This window comes from Caenorhabditis elegans, chromosome II (genome assembly GCF_000002985.6).
Source record: "Caenorhabditis elegans chromosome II".
Taxonomy (NCBI): Eukaryota; Metazoa; Nematoda; class Chromadorea; order Rhabditida; family Rhabditidae; genus Caenorhabditis; species Caenorhabditis elegans.
The window spans coordinates 8,603,585-8,622,139 of record NC_003280.10 but is presented as its reverse complement, the minus strand read 5'-3'; the positions used below and the strand labels follow the sequence as shown (position 1 = coordinate 8,622,139).

The 18,555-nt window shown below is 33.8% G+C and overlaps 7 protein-coding genes and 1 non-coding gene across 9 annotated transcripts; 3 read left to right on the top strand and 5 right to left on the bottom strand.

The window, feature by feature from the left end:
- Positions 1–156: 156 nt before the first annotated feature.
- On the top strand, positions 157–1,755 carry T22C8.3 (C2H2-type domain-containing protein). Its single transcript, NM_063430.2, has 5 exons — positions 157–310; positions 396–740; positions 998–1,209; positions 1,289–1,480; positions 1,529–1,755. The coding sequence occupies exons 1-5, from the start codon at positions 166–168 to the stop codon at positions 1,592–1,594; spliced, it is 960 nt and encodes a 319-aa protein (NP_495831.1). The 5' UTR covers positions 157–165; the 3' UTR covers positions 1,595–1,755.
- Positions 1,756–4,523: 2,768 nt separating this feature from the next.
- On the top strand, positions 4,524–7,594 carry chhy-1 (Chondroitin hydrolase). The gene is made up of 10 exons (NM_063429.5): positions 4,524–4,668; positions 4,896–4,982; positions 5,132–5,256; positions 5,308–5,423; positions 5,560–5,700; positions 5,826–6,076; positions 6,563–6,662; positions 6,730–6,846; positions 6,897–7,117; positions 7,273–7,594. Exons 2-10 carry the CDS (start codon positions 4,915–4,917, stop codon positions 7,508–7,510), a joined length of 1,377 nt encoding a protein of 458 aa, NP_495830.1. The 5' UTR covers positions 4,524–4,668; positions 4,896–4,914; the 3' UTR covers positions 7,511–7,594.
- Positions 7,595–7,713: 119 nt separating this feature from the next.
- On the bottom strand, positions 7,714–9,370 carry T22C8.1 (G-protein coupled receptors family 1 profile domain-containing protein; the record flags this gene model as incomplete). The annotated part of the gene is made up of 8 exons (NM_063428.3): positions 7,714–7,814; positions 7,862–8,001; positions 8,052–8,137; positions 8,286–8,456; positions 8,510–8,809; positions 8,859–8,954; positions 9,047–9,220; positions 9,266–9,370. 8 exons carry the CDS (start codon positions 9,368–9,370, stop codon positions 7,714–7,716), a joined length of 1,173 nt encoding a protein of 390 aa, NP_495829.3.
- A 2,584-nt stretch (positions 9,371–11,954) lies between these two features.
- Positions 11,955–13,351, top strand: cepr-104.3 (Centrosomal protein CEP104 N-terminal domain-containing protein). Its single transcript, NM_001377830.2, has 7 exons — positions 11,955–12,142; positions 12,185–12,273; positions 12,322–12,463; positions 12,510–12,764; positions 12,812–13,049; positions 13,099–13,185; positions 13,226–13,351. Exons 1-7 carry the CDS (start codon positions 12,030–12,032, stop codon positions 13,262–13,264), a joined length of 963 nt encoding a protein of 320 aa, NP_001364665.1. The 5' UTR covers positions 11,955–12,029; the 3' UTR covers positions 13,265–13,351.
- On the bottom strand, positions 13,215–13,235 carry 21ur-14216. Its single transcript, NR_051451.1, has one exon.
- F28C6.10 (uncharacterized protein) lies at positions 13,275–14,251 on the bottom strand. The gene is made up of 3 exons (NM_063426.6): positions 14,077–14,251; positions 13,550–13,786; positions 13,275–13,500 (listed from the first exon to the last, which is right to left on the bottom strand). Exons 1-3 carry the CDS (start codon positions 14,137–14,139, stop codon positions 13,354–13,356), a joined length of 447 nt encoding a protein of 148 aa, NP_495827.1. The 5' UTR covers positions 14,140–14,251; the 3' UTR covers positions 13,275–13,353.
- A 139-nt stretch (positions 14,252–14,390) lies between these two features.
- Positions 14,391–15,291, bottom strand: F28C6.8 (Phosphatidylglycerophosphatase and protein-tyrosine phosphatase 1; the record flags this gene model as incomplete). Of its 2 annotated transcripts, none has more annotated exons than NM_001267232.2 (2): positions 14,391–14,691; positions 14,917–15,291. In NM_001267232.2, the coding sequence occupies 2 exons, from the start codon at positions 15,289–15,291 to the stop codon at positions 14,497–14,499; spliced, it is 570 nt and encodes a 189-aa protein (NP_001254161.1). In that variant the 3' UTR covers positions 14,391–14,496. The 2 variants fall into 2 exon arrangements, with proteins under 2 accessions (NP_001254161.1, NP_001254162.1); NM_001267233.3 differs by having other exon boundaries at positions 14,406–14,691; positions 14,917–15,174.
- Positions 15,292–15,395: 104 nt separating this feature from the next.
- Positions 15,396–18,294, bottom strand: suf-1 (Suppressor of forked domain-containing protein). Its single transcript, NM_063424.8, has 10 exons — positions 18,187–18,294; positions 18,040–18,135; positions 17,959–17,991; positions 17,713–17,912; positions 17,150–17,667; positions 16,633–17,101; positions 16,372–16,582; positions 15,935–16,277; positions 15,788–15,885; positions 15,396–15,741 (listed from the first exon to the last, which is right to left on the bottom strand). The coding sequence occupies exons 1-10, from the start codon at positions 18,277–18,279 to the stop codon at positions 15,595–15,597; spliced, it is 2,208 nt and encodes a 735-aa protein (NP_495825.1). The 5' UTR covers positions 18,280–18,294; the 3' UTR covers positions 15,396–15,594.
- Between the last annotated feature and the right edge of the window lie 261 nt (positions 18,295–18,555).

The window sequence follows — 18,555 nt, the reverse complement described above, 5'->3', positions numbered from 1 at the left end:
TGTCATAGTGACGATCGATAATTATAATAAAGCACAAGGACTGATTATATACTCAAAAATTATGAAAAAATGCTTACATTTATACTTTGTCTTATGTACATTTTAAATTGATGATTCTTCATGAAAAGCTATGTACCAACAAACTTTGAAAATTTTGTTTCAGTCATGGCAACCACCGAACAACTGGCTAATACCACGCAAAAAGAGCCTGTTATTGATTTAGATCAAGATAGCAACATGGAAATTGCTCATAAAATACAAAACCAAACAAAAAGACTCCCAATTTCCGAACCGGCAAATAAAAATAAAAGTGAGATTTTAAAAATGTATGATTATTGCAATGCATGATTATTAATTTGTGACCTTCAATGTTTTCTTCATTTTTAAAGCTTTAGATGTCACAAGCAAGCAGAATAAAGAAACAAATAGAAAAACATTTGAAAAATCAAAAAGAATGGCAACGTCAACGATTCAAGATCGTGTTTTGAGGACTCAAAAAACTCGAAAAGACAAAGAAAGCACTACTGAAAAAGTCAATGCAATACTTAAAAAATCGGCGAAACAAATTAAAGTCCGAGAAGAGGAAGAAGGAGATGATGATTTGGAAGACGAGTTGACATTGTACCCATCTAAAAGAAAAATGATGGTAGGGTCAAAAAATCGAAAAAGGACTATAAAGCCAAATCGGGATACTATCGCAGAAGAGCAAGAAACTGACGGAGAACACGGAGTAAAGCAAAGTGAGTTATAAATAATAATATTTTTTAAAAATCTATATACATAGTCATCAAAAACTTATTCGGTTCATTTTCACACCTATTCAAAAAACAGAAATTAGCTTGCATATCAGATTTCGAGAAGAGTTTAAGTTTTGAATAGATTATAAAACAAAATATAAACGACATGTTTTTGAAATTTGGGGTAAATTGGCGCACTTCATATGTGATGAAGAATATCTCACTTTAGTTTGAAATTAGTTTAAACATCTATATTCCAGGAGCATTTGATCCAAAGCAAAGACATCGTCAATGTCCAGAATGTCTACTTCTTTTCTCAACTCCGGACAAACTGAAGCGTCATATGAAATCGCATGGAGACGTTCCAGATGTATACTGCTCACTTTGTAACACTCCTATTAAGTTTAAGTATAATTTGAGAGTGCACCTAGAGAAGTGTTATGATAAAATGAAACTCAGTCTACATGATAGTGTGAGTTTTCATATTAAATTTTAATAGTGGTAACGTCTTTACATTTTTTATTAATTTCTCATTATTTTGAAAATTTCAGATGCTCTCAAAGGTGTATCCTGATTTCGTGCGAAAACTTCAAGAAGCTGCAAAAAATCCCGTTCTCCCAATGCCAACTTTAGAAGGAATGCCATACGAATTCACTTTAAAAGGAGTTGTTGGATTCGATACGTCTTTGGATATCACTAAGGATTTAATGTTAGCAAAATATGAGCAAAAGAAACAAAGAGAGGTTAGTAACTATTAATTATTTGATTTTATTTAAAAAGTATTTTTCCAGTTAGCAGGAATTGATTCGGACGATTCGGACGAATTGGACTATTTTGATGATTTCCCAGATGAATGAGATTTTCCACGATAACGATTGCACGAATTGAAATTAATTTATTGAAAACTATACAACTTCCGCGATCTCTCACAAAATTTGCGGCTATTATATTTGTTCACTGTAATTTGTATTAATGTACATTTCATTCCATGATGAATAAATTGTTCAAAATAAGTTTAGAATATTCTAATTTCAAAACAAATATCAAGTGCAAATGGAAATTCATCTGATTGGTTTTAGCAATTGTATGTGGTGCGGTGTGAGATTTTGTTGTCGTGTGTGCATTGTTGCGTCTAAAATACCAATTTCCTGCTGGATACATCACAAAATAACCATGGCAAAGCCTATTTAATTATACTGACATTTTCTTAGTTTGAAAATATTCTGAGCAGAAAATACCAACAAAAAAACTACGAGTGCTGAAAATATTTGAAACAACGCAATTTCATATGAAACAGTTTTTTGTGAATCCTCGTGCAAATTTTACGATATTTATAAAATTATATTCATATCGAGTACTCGAGTACATATCAAGTAGATAAGTAGGCACACAGACAAAACTAAATATCTATTTGTATTTCTTATCTTTTTCTGTTCCTTCTCTCAATCGGATATTTTTCTTACTATGAAACCGTTTATCCACCTACGCAACAATTTTTGTAGCTTTGTTTTCTGAGGATTTCCTTCAAATTAACTGTGATCTAATTGATCATGCATATTTATGGCTACTGCAAACTTTATTTAGTACATGCGTGTTATCGACTATCTCATTCAATGTTTTTTAAAAAATTTTAAAAAGTTTAATTTTTTAATTTGAACTTGTTTCATTTGGACGTATTATTAAATACTATGTTTACTAGGTCTGGCGGAGTTTATGAAAACTGGTAGTGAAAAATAATCTGACAAATAAGTTCATAAATGAAACAGTTCACTGTTTTTATTTTACTTTGTTGGTCTGTTATCGGCAGTTTCAGATCTCTTCAACTTACCCTTTAGGTCCAAAATTGAAAACAATGAAAGTAAAAATGAAAAGCTAATTTACAAAGTTGCCTGTTTCAAATATAGACAAACGAAGTTAAATTTTATTATACATATGTATAAAGTACTATTTCTGATTTCTTTTTTTCATTTTTCATTCATTTCCATGCTATTAAATTTAGAATTATCTCATAATTTGGTTTTGTAGCGTATTTTAATAGAATTTTCTTGTAGTTTTTTGAATGTTTATTTGATCATTTGTTTCTGAAAAAATTTAAAAATCAGCTAATTTTTCAACGACCCATTTGATTGCCACAAGTGAAAAGACCACCTTTGAAGATAATGATCATTCTCATAAATCAATTCCAAAATGACATCATCATTTTGACACCTATTTACTCGAAACCATAGAATGTTTGTGATGGTTATGAACGCTGTGTACATAAATAAGTTTTCTCAAACACAGAAAACATATGGGAGTTTCTCAAACAATGGACAATGAGTGATCACCGATATTTGATACAAATCGACCAACTCGGCTCATATTCTCCAGGAGCGCTTCTTTTTGTTCAAAGGTTCATGTGATAGATTGTAAATTATTTATGAAAAAATCAAATATTCTTTGAATTTCATCAGAATTTTCAATTTTTGGAGTGAATTTTCTAGTAGGAGCTATGTCAGTGAGGTGAGATTTTTAAAAGGTTCATTAGATCTTCTAAACTCTGAAAACATATCTAGTTAAATCTTATACAATATTCTGAAAGCTAATTGTCATTTTACATTTTTCTATTAGTAAAAAATTTGTTCTAGATATAGCACTTTTCTCTTCAGAACTTAATATATTTTTTTCACTGTTCATCCATCATAGACTCTCTGCGAACTCAAAAAATGTATTTTATTTGCAGACTTGTTGTGTTTTGTTGATTCAAGGGATGCTTTTCTGATTTTTAGAGATCCTTTATCAATAGCCTTCAGAAATGAAAATATCAGGTTCCTACTGTTAAGCAGTATAGAAACACGACGAATTTTTTCAAGGTTTAGAAAATAGTCTGAAATTGTCGGACTCCATTCTTTACTGAAAAGCATTGAAGTATGTATTTTCACTCTATTGAAATAAAAAACCCACTCTTCAGATTGTTCTGTATAGCTCGGTTTTTTTCAAATTTTTCTCAAGGTGTTAAAACTTAAAACTGATTTAATTTTTTTTTGTCGAATTTATTCTAAGGAACAAGGGGCACATTTTAAAATTTCACATTCTTATGCATTACTTCATAGAACTGCCTACTTTACTTTTTCCATTACTCGATTTTTTATTTTTGAAAAGTTATTTATTCTTCAATTTATGCTGGAATAATTTTTGTGTTCAATCTTCAAATTCTGTTTGTTTTTCTTGGTTTCCTGATAGAATCATTGCTCACTGTCAAGACTATAGTGCATTATTAAAAAATTACACAACTAATTACTGTACGGTTTCGACACAAATGATCAATATAACATTAGATCTGATCTATGCTCATGCACAAACATAAGAAGCTCGATTCACTTTTCATGCTTCCACTCAGTCGGTATCATTTGTTTTCCGGTGCATGAACAGTCTCTTGTGTCGTCATGTTTGCATATTGATTTTTTATTGTATTTTTTGTGTTGCTTGTATTGTAGTTCCTACTATCTATTCAATTTCTTCCGCACTCAAATTGCCTCTTTGTGGAAGTTTCAATTTTTCAATTTTTGCAGCAATTGTCTTAATTCCCTTACCTTTTCGGATTTTAGGAGCAGTTTCTCAACTTTTCATAACATCCTGATCAATGAATTTTCTCAGATGATCTTATTCTATATTCATATGAACGATTTTTTTACTTACGTACTTTGCGTTATATTCTTTTGTTTGAGGCTCAGAGACCAACTCTTCTTTTAGCATCTATAAAACACTATACATCTTTTTCATAACTTTTTTTCATTCATTCATTATTTTAAGATTTTTATCGGTCTACCACAACAAGACTACCAATAACTACTGGTAGTACACAAACTGGTGAACCGTTTCGGACTATGGCAATCAACTGAAATGGGGTGAAGTTTGGTAGGAAAACGAAAAAAAGAAGAGAAAGAAGAAGGTGAGTGTCCTGGAAGGCAGAAAGGGAAGAAGAGGAAAAAGAGGCGAAGGGCGTTAACATCATAAAATCAAAACAATTCCCATTTTCTTGCCCCCTCGAAAACTGAAACCACGACATAATACAATAAAATATTAGTTTCCCATCCCCCTCCCACCGTCCCGCTCAATTTTTGCAAACGATTTTTGTGGGTCATCCTTTTTTGAATTTTTAGCCTGCACCATTTTCAGATTGCACTGCCAACATAAGATGGTCATTGTGTGGTACCATCAACTACTGCTAGTACTTCTGATATTTATAGGAGCTGCCAAAGGAGCGTACGTTTTTCATGTTTCTACCTTTCTACTGCTTAAATATATTTTAAAAAAAGATCCAAGCTGCTTGGGAGTTGAGTGAGGTCTAAAATAAGTTTTCTCGGCATTTAAGAGCAGCTTACTGTTTACAACCTGGTACCTCCATATTTCAGTCAGTACATAGGTTCGGGAGCCTCCCAACCCAACCGAACGGATGTTGTGTGGATGGTTCCCTCTTGGACATGTAAAAATGAATATTCAATTGATGTAGAAAAGTATGGAATTCTGCAAAATGAGGGTAATTATTGATAGTTGTCAGAGCATAACACTAATTATTTCTTCCTTATAGATCAGCATTTTGTTGGTGGAAAACAGTTTGCAATTTTTTATGAGCACAGTTTTGGAAAGATTCCATACTTCAAGGCTCAGAATGAAAGTGATCCAAAGAACGGAGGGCTACCCCAGGTTAGTCATATCCTTCTCGAGCCAACGTCACCAAAAATTCTTTTGTTTCTGTGACGTCCTGTATATTGCATTATCAAGATTTTGATTTGATACAAAACCAACATCAAATATAAAACAATCCTTTTCATATTTTCAGATGGGGGATCTCGAAGCTCACTTGATTCAGGCTGAAAAGGATATCAATGAAACTATTCCAGATGAGAATTTCAACGGAATTGCTGTCATTGACATTGAGGAGTTCAGACCTATGTGGGAGCTCAGTTGGGGTCCATTTTCGGTAATTTTCTTAAATTTAAGAATTTTCATCCGGATACGAAAAAACATCAAAACTTTGCAATTTCGCTTTAATAGTTGATTGTAAACAAAATTGCAACACAATTTATATTCCTTCAAGATTTAAAGGTCTACAAAACTGAATCAATTCGTCTCACCCGTCAGCAACATCCCTATTGGTCAACAAAACAAATTGAATGGCAAGCTGAAAGAGATTATGAGAAAGCTTGTCAAAAGTTTTTTATCGAGACTCTTCGACTTGGAAAACGTCTTCGACCAAATGCAAAATGGGGATATTATTTGTTTCCAAAATGCAATGGAGATGTTGGACAAAAGTCGGACACTGATTGTTCTACATTATTTCAAAAGTTTAACGATAAGTAAGTTTTTTTTTCGGATTTATTGAAGTCAAAAAGTATTGTCATTTCCAGACTGTTTCTCTTGTCTTTACTTGTGTTCGTTTTCTGAAATGTTTCAGAAAGTGACTGTGACTTCAAAAATGTTCGTTTTAGTGTAAGAAAAGTGTTTGCATTGACCAACCCTGAGAGTATCGAATTAAAGAATTAATTCTTAAAAACACTTTGATTTATTTTTCAAAATGGCCTCTCACTTGTGAAATTTTTTCGTTTTCTAGTTCATATTAAAGAGTATTGAAAGAAAAATTTAAATAAATTTCTAGCAGTACAAAGAAACCATTTATGGTTAAACAAAAAACACAATAATAAGTCGCCAAGATCTTCGAGAGATTTGTTTTTTTTTTCAATAAAATTTTCAAAAATTCACCACAACAGTTTTCGTTAACCTTTTAATTTGTATGACTGAGTGAAACACATTTAAACAAAAATATCACAAAAATTCCTTTTCAGTCTACACTGGCTATGGGGAGAAAGTACCGCTCTATTCCCATCAATTTACCTGTATCCTTCTCAAAAGCAAAACCCGGAATATAATTTTGTCAATTCAGGAGTAAGTTTTTTGAACGTTTTATCATTCTTAATTTTGATATAAAACTGGAAAACTCCTAATATTTCAGGCTTTAATAACAGAAACAAAACGGATAAAAAGAAACTATTGCCCAAGTTGTGAGATACATGTTTTTACAAAAATTGAATATAATCCATATTATACACCAGATGATTTCTATTCCAAGGTATTGATTTCCCGAATCTCTTCGTCTAATTCGTATTTCGTTTTTTTAAGCAAAATCTTGCCAGCACATTGGATCTTGCCATAAAAATGAACGCGAACAGTGTTGTGATTTGGAGTACATCTCAATCGATCGGAAGTCGTTGTGGATCACTTCAGACTTATGTAGATAACACATTGGGTCCGTATCTTCAATTAACAGACCGAAATTTGGACAAATGTCGCATGGAGAGATGTGAAGGGCGTGGGGAATGCTATTTACCACGACCGAAAACGTAAGTTAGGGGTCCAGGCAGTTTTTAATCGTTACCGCGAGCTTGCAAGCTCTGCAGGCTCTACATAGCAGGCTCGCAGAGCAAGCGTTATGTTCTTGTGTCTGCAAGATAATTGATCTTTAAGCTTTAACTTCTTTCTAAGTTTCTCAATTCAGAAATCCAGCTATCTATAACTTTGCCTGCCGCTGTGAACGTCCATATTTCGGAAAAAGCTGTGAATACCGTGGCCGTCGAATGGGTGTATCAATGCCAAAAGCTTCTCAAACTCCTCAAGTCATTCCAGATGTCACTGCCTACTTCTCAACATCTTCCAATGGAACTAAAAAATATAATGCTCCAAATCAGTTCTATTCAAGAACCGGCGGAGACATTAAATTAGCAAGGAAGTTGTAATAATAATAGTGAACAAAATTTTGGATCAAGCTTTATTTGCCATTTTGACTTTGAGAATACTTTAATAAAATAATTTTATTTATTTTTAATTTTAATTTATTTTGAAGTCAGCTTTGTTTTATTGTTCAATGTGAATTCGGTAGAACAATTGAAACATTTTTAAATTAAAAATCAAAATATACAAAACATGCTACAAATTACATCTAGAAAGTAACCACAGTCCTCTCTTTTTGCTCATCTTTGAACAACCACGCACAGCATCCACAGCAAAGCTTTTTTGTGTTTGCTTGAATTCTCCTCCTGTCTGAAATTGAAACTCATCAGTATCCCATTTACGATTAAAGTTCATACCTGGAACTTTATTTGTGGAACTTGTATCTGATAAGAACGAGCTAATGTTCTTGTCGAAAATGTGCTTTGCTACACTTCGGACCATCTTGTTAACAGTCAAAAAGAACAGAGGATTTACAAGTTGATTTGATATTGTTGTACTGAAAAGATAGACTGGATGATAATATTTGAATTATTTTAGGACACTTACCAATAACAGAAAATTGTCCAAATCCATTGAATGGAAAGATCAGCGTTTTTGAACAAAGGTGTCAGGATATCAGTTATGTTGACGCACTGAAAATGTATCATAATAATACATCGATTTTTTCGTTAATAAAACATGCAACTCTAGTAACCGATTTTGTACAAAGAGCCATGCAATTTTTAAAAGGGTGAGGAAGTGTCTAACTAGTGATATAATGACTGAATTATTCAGTATTACCTCTAATGCAATTGTAATAATCAATGCTTGTACCACTAATGACGTGTCTCTGTCGGTCTTTTTTTGATTCGTATTATCCGCAATTTGCCTCTTCTTGACAATAAATATAAAAATCACGAGATACATTCCGAGCATTGCTATTGGAAGACAAGTTGATGATAATGTGAAAAACTGAAATTCAGCATAATAATTACTCTGTTTTCATGATCCTATGAATGTGTTACCTTTGTCAGAATATTGGTGCCTAGAAGCACTTCTTTCATTGAAATTGTCTTTCTTGAAAATGTTTTGGTTGTTCCAAAATTGTAATTCCAGAAAACGATAAAATTAATATAAACCCATATGAAAGTAGAAATAATATGTATTCCTTTTGTTGTAAACACTGATAATATTGAAGGAAACACAAAAACAGCAAATCTGTTAATTGTCATGAGAAGAGTAAAATAAAGAGACGCTTGCTCAGTGAGCATTATTCCATACGATCCAACTTTATACCAGTATCGATTTGTAGACTCTTCGTCACTCTGCAATTAATTTGATTTGATTTTTGAAGAAAAAATCAAGAAAACCAACATCTAATAGCATTATCGGCAGCACAGTTGTGAGTTGGAGAAGTATGTGAATTGCATTAGCCGCTGTTAAGTGATATACGATAGCAAAGAATGGAAACTGCAATAAACATTACGTTATTTGAAAATCTAATTATTAAAAGTTTTGAAGAGATATGCAAATTATTTGATCAAAGATCAGATTTAGGTTACCTCTTGAAATCTCTTTCTTCCTCTAATTAGAACAATAATGAATATAGTAACTGCAAAAGCTCCAATTGCAATGAGACTGGCAAAAGCCGTTGCTGCAGCCACAATTGGAATATATTCAGTCGTTGTTACGTTAAGATCGGTAAGTGTTTCATTAAGAATCAGAGCTCCTTTTCCCTGAATATTTCAGTTTGAAAGTAAATTAATATTTAAGATTTTTACCGGATCGTCTGTGACAAGCAGAAGAGTTGAATTTTCTGGTATAACGGATGTTGTTTCAATTAGTGAATAATCTGTTGCGATCTCAGTTGTCTGTGTAGTTTCCATTATATAGCTGCAACAAATTCTAAGTTGGAAAATTCAAAAATTCAAAGCTCTAAGCGAAAATTACAAAAGTGCATAACACATCGTGTTGCAAAACGTGATTCTATTGAAATTAAGTGAACTGCTTCATGAGCTCTAGACATTTGACAACATCAAGGAGCAAGTGTAGAGTTGTTGAGGTGGCTCCGATTAGATTTGATTATCAATCAGCTATTGGTGAGTAATAAACGGGTATCAAGAGAGTACTCAAGCACGAGGAGGATCAGATGATTACGCATAGATGTCGTTGTTATTCACGTATTATAGTAGGAAAAGAGTAAAAGACTGTCTACAGTAAGATAACTTTTATTTGCCTTATCGTGATTCAAAATTAGTAATTCATATTTTGAACTCTCTCGTAGCGTCATCAGCATTTAGCCTTCAATTAATTACCGGGTTCAATCAAGAAATGTTGAACAGTTGAACTGCAGAAAAAAAAACTAAAAATTTGTGTCTCTGACGTTTTCATTTTGTTTGATTGTGACACAATTGTTTTTTGTTTTTAATTAGATACGCTCTCACGATCAACAGAAAACTGCAAAACCGTGTAGAAATCTGTGCAACAAGGTTTTAGTCAAGGAAGCAATGGGGGAAATATTCCAAATGGAATGTTAGTTAACTTTGCACTTGAACTTTTACGCTCAGACATGAAGTATGTTAACTGATGTGAATTTGAATGGATTTCTGCTAGCCAATAAATAATATTTTCATTTATAAAAGTTAGAGGGTTTTCCAGACACTTTATTCCGAGTAGAAAACAAAAGTGCAACCTACTTTCCTACTGTAATGTTATGATTTTTCTAGGGAATATACCAGACAACTATAATTTCTTTGGCTGCTCATTCTGAAAAGAATCTAGGTAGGTATACTAGAATTATCCATTTGTAGAAGAATGTAATCATCTTACCGCAAATCGGTATTTATTATAATTTCAAATACCTTCGCCTACGAAAATGGAAGCGTCATATGATTTTATTAATAGTATGTAGAAGCTTTCAACTAGATAATCAATTTTTAGGTTTATCTAGTTGCACTTAAGGAAGTTCAATTTTCAATTGAAATTTCAAATCCACTAACTACTGTAAATAATAAAATTCAAAAAATAAAACAAGTTCAAAAAATAAACACATTTCGTTTCCATTGAACAAATGCTTTTTATTCAATCTAGAATAAAATTTGGGACACTCCTCTTAATCAGACTTCTGAACACGAGGTGGATTGGATTACTTAATTATAGAATGCGTACGAGAGAGAATAAGAGAGACGTTTGATGAAGGAGAGATGATTTATGATTGGGAATAAACAACTACTGCTACTGATTTAATTTAATAATCAGAGGGATAAGGAATCGAAGAACAGGAAGTTATGCTCTGTGGGGGTGACAATTAACTATATTGCGTGCTACTTTTGTTTCGAAGATCAAAAAACATTCATAGAAGACTAGACGTTTTTCAAGTATTGACAACAGTGCAACTGATCGCTACTTTGAGAATCTAAATTTAAGAAAATACTAGTTTCCAAGGTTGGAATTAATCTTTTAAAAACCATCACGTAAAAGTTTGAATTTTTGATCGAATTCTTAAAAGTGCATTTTAAAGAACGAGCATTCCGAAATCCGTTTTGCTAGTGCTCAACCTTAGAATTTAATTGGGATTTTTGAAGTATTTTTGGAATGCCCGACAACATGCCTGGATATTTGAAACCCATTGTCTCTTGTTTGTATTTATTAATGTGTTTTGGAATTTCTTGAGATTCTACTTCGAATGAAATTCAGAATCTTAAGTAAGACTTCAGTTTTCAGATTTTTGAATTTTCAGGTTAAGGTTTAATCAATCAACTCTCGGGGCACATTTGATTCTTGTTTGCATAAAAGTTTCTACGAATCCTGATTTTTGGTTAGCCTTGAAATAATGTTTTTGGGGATAAAAGCACCTGTTATGTGGAATAAATATCAGGATTCAAAATACTAAAGTATAGGTATCATGCAAAATGCAAGTTTTCGGATACAAAACAGGTTTCTAGGAAAAACACTTATTGAGAAAACACAAAAAATAAATATGCAGACTAATTATAATTTTCCAGTTACAGTGCATTCCAATATTAAACGGCAGCCATGCAGCAAACTGCACTGTGCTTTTGCAGAGATCCAATGCTGGAAATTCACAAAACCGGGTGTTTTTTCATCTAAACATTTTAAAATGTATAAAATGCATTTGAAATGTATTACATGCTTCAATATCCTCCACTTTATTCGAATCCCAATAGATCTCCGTTTTGCTTTTGAAATCACTTTGACGCACTCTTTTGACTTGCTTCTGATTTCAACGGAAGGTGTTTTTTTCATTCAATTGAATCATTCGTCTGATTGTTGCACGTGTTTATTGAAAAGCTAACTCTCTTCCTCAAAAGTTGAGATCTTTGCATTTATGGGAAAGGACCAAGAAACATTGTTTCTCAGAATGGTCTCCAGGGGTTACTGAAAATGTCTAGCAACGGGTTGAATGAGACTTTTCAAAACGATTCACTTTACGAAATTTAACAAACATTGCTGTTTTTCCTATATATTTGTTTTCAATTTTTCCTGATTGTGAAACTTTTTTTTAAGTGTTAATTTTGTCCAGTCATGACAGAATCGCGAACAGGAATTGCGCTTCGGGAACTTTATTGGAACACATTAGTTCTGGGTAGCCACTATCCAGAAGAATTCAAAAGTGGAAGATTCAGAAGTGCTCCTAAGTTTGTGACTTAAAAGACTATCATATATGTATTGTGTTTCAGTGATCAATTCCCGATGGATATTGTTATTGGACTAGACAAAGTGGCAAATGTCTATAAAGTTGTCATTGATGCTGACGATTCGTTTACGCGTATGTCTGCACTTCCCAATCAAATATAGCATATATTTTTATTTTCAGCATCACGAGTTACTATTCGTGTTGGAAAGGGCGAGTTGGACACATTAGTTAATTATAAAAATGCAAGAATTGCCAAGTATCAAAAGCCGGTCTCGCTGGAATTTCATAGACGAGAACGATCTGCTAGTCGACTGGAGAGCAAGTTTGTAAATTTTTCATTTGTTTTTTTTCTTCAAAGATAAATTTAGACATGCTTTCACTGATGCAATTGGTCAATACATCTGGATAACAATTGACAAACCCATTCCATTATCACAAAATCCACACGGACAAGTTGAAATTCGGAAGCTAACAGTTTTAGGGTACCCATTGTCAGATGAGATGGTACGGCAAATGGAGCCGGAAATAGAGGAAATCCACGCGGATGAGCCGGTAAAACAGGTGCCTGAACACAACAGCAGACCATCATCGAAAAGAAATGTTAAAGTGGAAAGACATAGCTAGTTAGTTTATAGTGAAGATCTCATCGGGTTATATCAAAAGTTTTTAGTGAAGGTGACGGGATGTCAATGAAAGAAGAAACGAATCTAAGTGGAGATCCACTTACATCAGTTCGTACAATTCGAAGAGTTTTGGAACAAAAAATGGAAAAGGCAAATTTCGATGGAAAGACAATTCAAGCAACTGTTTGTCTTCGGGCAATTCAACGAATTGACGAGTATGAAGCAAGGATTGAAGATTTGGCAACTAGAAGAAGTAAAGCTTTAGAAGTTGGGGATCTGAATATGGTTAGTTTATAGACATATCACAATTAAAATTTGGATAGAACATTTTCAGGCCGAACGTCATCGACTGGCAATGATTGATTGTAGAGATACAGTATTCCGAGCAGTTCACGTTGATTTGCTGTTGGATAGAGATGAAGTAGTGATGATTTTTGTTCTAATTCAATAACTATTTTCAGCTCCGCGCAATTGGAGTTCAATCGGAATGGGCAGATTGAAACAGACAGCGAAACAGAAAAAAATTTATTGATTTCAATTATTCTTGGGGTAGAGTTAGTCGAAAACCAATAAATATTAGAGAAGTTCATTACTTTTGATCCTTGTCATTTGGCAGAGAAGAAACGACAGATGGGATTACGGTAGATGCAACAGGGACAGTAGTCGAACGATTTGAAGGAACAGTTGAATTGGATGGTTCAAACAACTCTCCGACGAATTTTCCAATTTTGGAAATCTGAAATCAATATGATCAGATTAAAAGCCAAAAAAGTAAAAAATCTTACCGCATGTTTAACTGATTTGACAGAATCCTCAATATAAGTACGAATTTGTTCAGTGATCGGCTTTTCATCATCTCCCTTTTCCGTTGAATCAGTTTCTGGGGATTCAGTTGAATTTGAGGATTTTTGAGTAACGGAAGATGTTGGAGCTACAGTAGATTTGGATTCAAGAGACACCTTGACATCCTCAGATCCAGAAACAATAGATCCTTCAGTTTCAACAGCATCGGCGCATGTTACCTTAATATTTCTATTTGTAAAAAGGGAAAATTTAAATCAAATTATCTTCCGTTCGCAGAAAATTAACACTTTGTGTTAACTATTTTAATGATAAACCCTGACCTTCTTTCAGGCATTTTTTTGAAAATTTATAAACTTTGTTGTAAAATAGTTTGTTAGTTTTATAAATTTCTCATCAATTATATTTTTAAGATAACGAAAGCGTCATGCATATAAAACGTATTTAAGACTATCTTGGTCATTAAGTACATTTATTAGTAGTTAATCTATTTGTCAAGTAGACAACATACCGTACTCACGGCCAACAGGAGGCCCATAATGACTGTAAAAATGAATCCACGGCCAGTCATCATTTTGCAGAAAACAACAAAGTGAAAAGCCGAAAAATGGTAGGAGAAAAGAAGGAAATGATATTGTTTCCCGTCGATCGGCTCGTTCACCTTTTCTGATCAATAAGAAATCGAGATAGTGTGTATTGTTGAAGAGACATCTCGAGGTTCTGAGATTCCCGCATTCGAGGTGGAGGCATACCGCCAACGCGTTCTGTCGTAAAATATTGTGAACATGAAATGTGTGCAGAAATCAAGATATTAGATGTGTGATTGTTTTTGCATGATTTTATTCTTACTGTAACAGACGCCAGTGCCATATAAATAAAATAACATTCAGTTATGAAATGATATGAAGTTATACAAAGCTATTACAGATTCCTAATTAGATGATCCGGTAGATGAAGAGTTTGAATCTAAAAATCGTCGATACTCGTTGACAGTTCTCCAGTGAGCATTTCGAAGAAGTACTTGGTGTCGTTTGTCCTTCAGAAATTCCCATGCAACGTTGGACATCCAATTTCGAGATTTCATCAAATAGCAAGTTGCTACTGTGGCACTTCGAGTTCTTCCAGCCTGAAAACTTTTTATTAACATTGAACTTGATTTCAGCCATTTAACGAATTCATCATATTAAAATATTTCAAAACCATTGAACAGGGTTTTATAAATCTTAAAAGATCTATTAAAATTTCTCCTTATTCAATTTACAACCATGACATCATAAACTGAATAATTTTACAACTAAATTATTTTTATCGTTCTTCAATTTCTTTTAATGACAAATTTTCAGAAATTTACTTTGCAGTGCACATAAACAGTTTTTCCTTTCGAGGCGACACTCTCAATAAATTCCACCGCTTCGTTGATCTCTGCTCTTGGCGCAGTTCCCGTAAAATCTTTCATCGGCACAGCAAAAAACTCGACACCTTCATTCTTCCAATCAACTTCTCTCATTGCATTCATCGCAGCTTTTAACTCGAATTCTTCAGTACAACATACGACTCCACCAACATTTTCCTTCTGAATGAGCTCATCCTTCATTGATCGGAATGGCATTGCTCCAAGAATAAGAGTCTCATCAACACGATTATACCAGGCCCATCGATTCGGTTGAACATAATTTCTGAATAAGTTATATCCCAATGATGGATAGAAGATCAAACTTGTAAGCATCTGGAAAATTTTTAAATTTTCTAGAGTTGTTTTATTATATTTCTGAAAGTTCCGAAAGATTAAATGGTTTAATTACCAACATTTTTAAAATCTTACTTCCCATCGAGAACCAGATTAGATTTATTCAGTGTAAAAAAAGAAAATCAAACGAATTAAATTGTTAAAAATAAATAGAAATGGAAAGAAAATTGGGAAAAGATCGGAAATTGAGGAAAAAGGTCAAATGAGGAAAAAGAAGATAAAACAACAAGAATAAATAAATAATAACAGTTCATCGACAGAGATGCATTTTCTACTATCAATCTACTCATTTTTCTTATTCATCCGTCGTTTGTAGGCATCCCTGCTGCCAAGAGATCCTATTACAGCTCCCAAATGACTATAATCTTCCTCATCATCTGAATCTCCGCGCTTTCGTTTCAAATCGGACAGAGCTGATGAACGAACGACCTGAAAATTATATTTGAGGAATTAGCTTTTTTTTTTGAAAACTAACTGCTGATGGATCTGACGTTGTTGCTAACAATTGATACATATCTTTTTTGACGTCTTGTTCCAACATTGGGCCAAGCATATTGTCCTCTGACTTTGGATCTGAAATATTAAAAATTAATACAAGTAACTAACTTAAAAAAAAAATTACATGAAACGTTTGGAAGCTGCATATTATTGATCATATTGCACAACAATTCCACATTGATAAATGGTCCAATAAAACAAGTTGGAGGAGGAAGAAGAGACATGAGATGTGCAACTGATTGTGGTGGTGGAAATACGCCTCCAGGTACCGGATGAAACGATGCCGTACAATTGACTCGTGGTTTGAATGGAATCATTTGTGATATGTCGGGTCTTGGGAAACCGTATCGTGCCACGTCTGCGTGTCCACCAGCTCCACCCATAATTGCACTGGCTGCTTGTGGTCCATGAGTTGGAACATTCTTTGAACCAACGAATGATGGTCCGGCGATGCTTTCCGTACCCTTCTGAAAATGAATTTGTTTCTTTTTGAAAACTTTCAGTTAGTAATACTTTGAATAATCAATAAAAAGCTATATATAATTGTAAAATTTCACTTACCAGTGCATTATATCCAATAAGTTTCAGTTGCTCTCCACTGCACGGCATTAGATCCATAAACTTATATCTATCAATCACAAGCATAGAATGGTTCATTGTCTGATCTTTTTGAGCTTCCTCGTATGCCGTTTTTCGCCTCTTTTCAACCTTGAGAATAGAAGCAAGATCACCAACACAGCTTTCAAAGTCCAAAAATCGATCCCAAATCCGGCTGGAAAATATTACTATTAAATTATCAATTAATTCGATGAAAAAACTCACATGGACTTGTCGGCGGGGAGCTTTGACGATGTCAAAATCCTTTCGAAAACTACTCTCGTGTTGTTATCTTCATTCAGATTAGACAAAAAATCGGCGTAGGCCAGACCGAATTCTGGCTCATTTTCATATTTCTTCAATCCTAATTTGAATACTCGGATGGCAACTTCTTTATCCTTCATACAATTGTATTCCAACAATGCAGCAGCTACAAATACTTGATATCCTGTTCGTTTATCCTCTCGTGCCCTTTTGAAAACCAGTCGAGCGTTATTAGGTCCCTCAGACCTTCTGATAAATCTCATTAATTGCACATAAGTTAATGTTGGATTGATATGTTCAATTCCTAACAATCTATCATAAATGTTCTTGACTGCTTCAAATTGTTTGTGCTCTTCTTGGAAATCGGCGTATGCAAAATATAGAAGCTTCGATTCTTTCATCAATCCAGTAATTGCTCGCTCATAGAGACCTGAATAAACTTCAAGATTAAGTAATAAATATGTTTTAGGCAACTCACTAATTGTTTCCAATTTCAACACTTGTGCCATCTTAACATCTCCCTTCTCATCCAATGTATGACTAGCTTCTTGTAAGAACATTGCTGCCTCATACCAAATATCTGGGTAGTAACCCAAGCAGAGAAGTGATTGTTCGTAAGTATACACAACTCTCCTCGCATGTTGCCCGTATTCTTCGGTTTGTAAAGGATTCGTTTTCTCCCATGCAATCAAATTTTTCCATAACTCAACTTGTTTGAATTCTGTGGCGGTTCCTTTAGGTGGCACTGAAACCGCTTGCCGATTCAATCCTCGTGTCATTTGTTGTAAATCTTTTTCAACTCTTCGAGCATTCTGATATTCTTTTCCTCGTTCAGCGATCAGTTTTTCTGCTAATGTAATATTGATCGCCTTCTCGTAAGTGCAATAGTCATTCCAAATCAATTCTAGATTGTGCATGGGAGTTGCCAAGGCTTTCTGATAAATTTTTCGAACTGCTGTGATTCGCTGATTTTCTGCATACTGTCCAACTGCCGGCCTGCAAGTTAATAAAATAATCAAATAACGTTTGTATAAAACTTACACTTTCTTCAAAAATGCTATGTATTCTGTGAAGATTGAGTAAGCCTGGACATCCATTCCAACTTTTTCTAGTGCGAAATCGTAAGCTTTAGCCATTTCTTCACGATATTGATCCCTCTGTCCTTTCGTTTCGAATACGTAATGAATATAGCATTTCCACAGATCTATGTTGAGAACAGACACAAGACATCTACTGAATAACTGAAAAAGAAAACTATTAAATTTATCAAATACCGGGATAAATTACCTTCTCCACATTTTCGAAATTTTTGGAACGAAGCTGAAAACTTTAATCATTTTTATTTTTCTAATTTCTATTTTGTAATACCTCGTGCTCGATGTAAGCTTTCCAGTACCGTCCGGAGTTAGGAAATTGTTTTACAAGACTTTCGTAAAAATCTCGTTCTTGGTCAATCGGTCGTGACTGAAAAATGAACGGAATAGACGTCGATTCAATTTGTTGTCAAATGTCTACCTGATGTTCTCGGAGCAGTAAATTCCACGCGTCTACGTCGAATGGATTTGTTTCAATCCGACGCTCTGGGTTACGCATGCTCAACCCAGACATCTTCTGAAAATAAATAGCAATACTATCTTGTTCAAATCAAGGATAATTTCATAGAATGTGAAATTGTGCAAACACAGTGCATCAAATTTGACGCGCAATGCAGACCGAAAGTGGAAAATGAGGAAACTCGCCAAAACATCAGATACATTTTCTCAAATGGATAGAAGACCCTTTAAATAGCTTTTTCTGTACTATTACTCTTGTTTACTTATTACTGGAATTTCCAGATAGCATTAAAATATTTTCTTTGAAAATGAATCGAAGCCAAAACAAATG

Bases quoted from the DNA above. Each gene is read 5' to 3' on its own strand.
- T22C8.3 (NM_063430.2), top strand. From the start codon at position 166: ATGGCAACCACCGAACAACTGGCTAATACCACGCAAAAAGAGCCTGTT. The intron at 741-997 runs GTGAGTTATAAA...TCTATATTCCAG, and splicing joins AGAACACGGAGTAAAGCAAA to GAGCATTTGATCCAAAGCAA. The intron at 1,210-1,288 runs GTGAGTTTTCAT...TGAAAATTTCAG, and splicing joins AACTCAGTCTACATGATAGT to ATGCTCTCAAAGGTGTATCC.
- chhy-1 (NM_063429.5), top strand. From the start codon at position 4,915: ATGGTCATTGTGTGGTACCATCAACTACTGCTAGTACTTCTGATATTT. The intron at 4,983-5,131 runs GTACGTTTTTCA...TCCATATTTCAG, and splicing joins ATAGGAGCTGCCAAAGGAGC to TCAGTACATAGGTTCGGGAG. The intron at 7,118-7,272 runs GTAAGTTAGGGG...TTCTCAATTCAG, and splicing joins TATTTACCACGACCGAAAAC to AAATCCAGCTATCTATAACT.
- cepr-104.3 (NM_001377830.2), top strand. From the start codon at position 12,030: ATGACAGAATCGCGAACAGGAATTGCGCTTCGGGAACTTTATTGGAAC. The intron at 12,143-12,184 runs GTTTGTGACTTA...ATTGTGTTTCAG, and splicing joins AGATTCAGAAGTGCTCCTAA to TGATCAATTCCCGATGGATA. The intron at 12,765-12,811 runs GTTAGTTTATAG...AAAAGTTTTTAG, and splicing joins AAAGTGGAAAGACATAGCTA to TGAAGGTGACGGGATGTCAA.
- F28C6.10 (NM_063426.6), bottom strand. From the start codon at position 14,139: ATGATGACTGGCCGTGGATTCATTTTTACAGTCATTATGGGCCTCCTG. The intron at 13,787-14,076 runs GTATGTTGTCTA...AGAAATATTAAG, and splicing joins TCCTGTTGGCCGTGAGTACG to GTAACATGCGCCGATGCTGT. The intron at 13,501-13,549 runs GTAAGATTTTTT...TATTGATTTCAG, and splicing joins TCAAATCAGTTAAACATGCG to ATTTCCAAAATTGGAAAATT.
- suf-1 (NM_063424.8), bottom strand. From the start codon at position 18,279: ATGTCTGGGTTGAGCATGCGTAACCCAGAGCGTCGGATTGAAACAAAT. The intron at 17,913-17,958 runs GTAATTTATCCC...TTTCTTTTTCAG, and splicing joins ATTTCGAAAATGTGGAGAAG to TTATTCAGTAGATGTCTTGT. The intron at 17,102-17,149 runs GTGAGTTGCCTA...AAGTTTATTCAG, and splicing joins GTTGAAATTGGAAACAATTA to GTCTCTATGAGCGAGCAATT.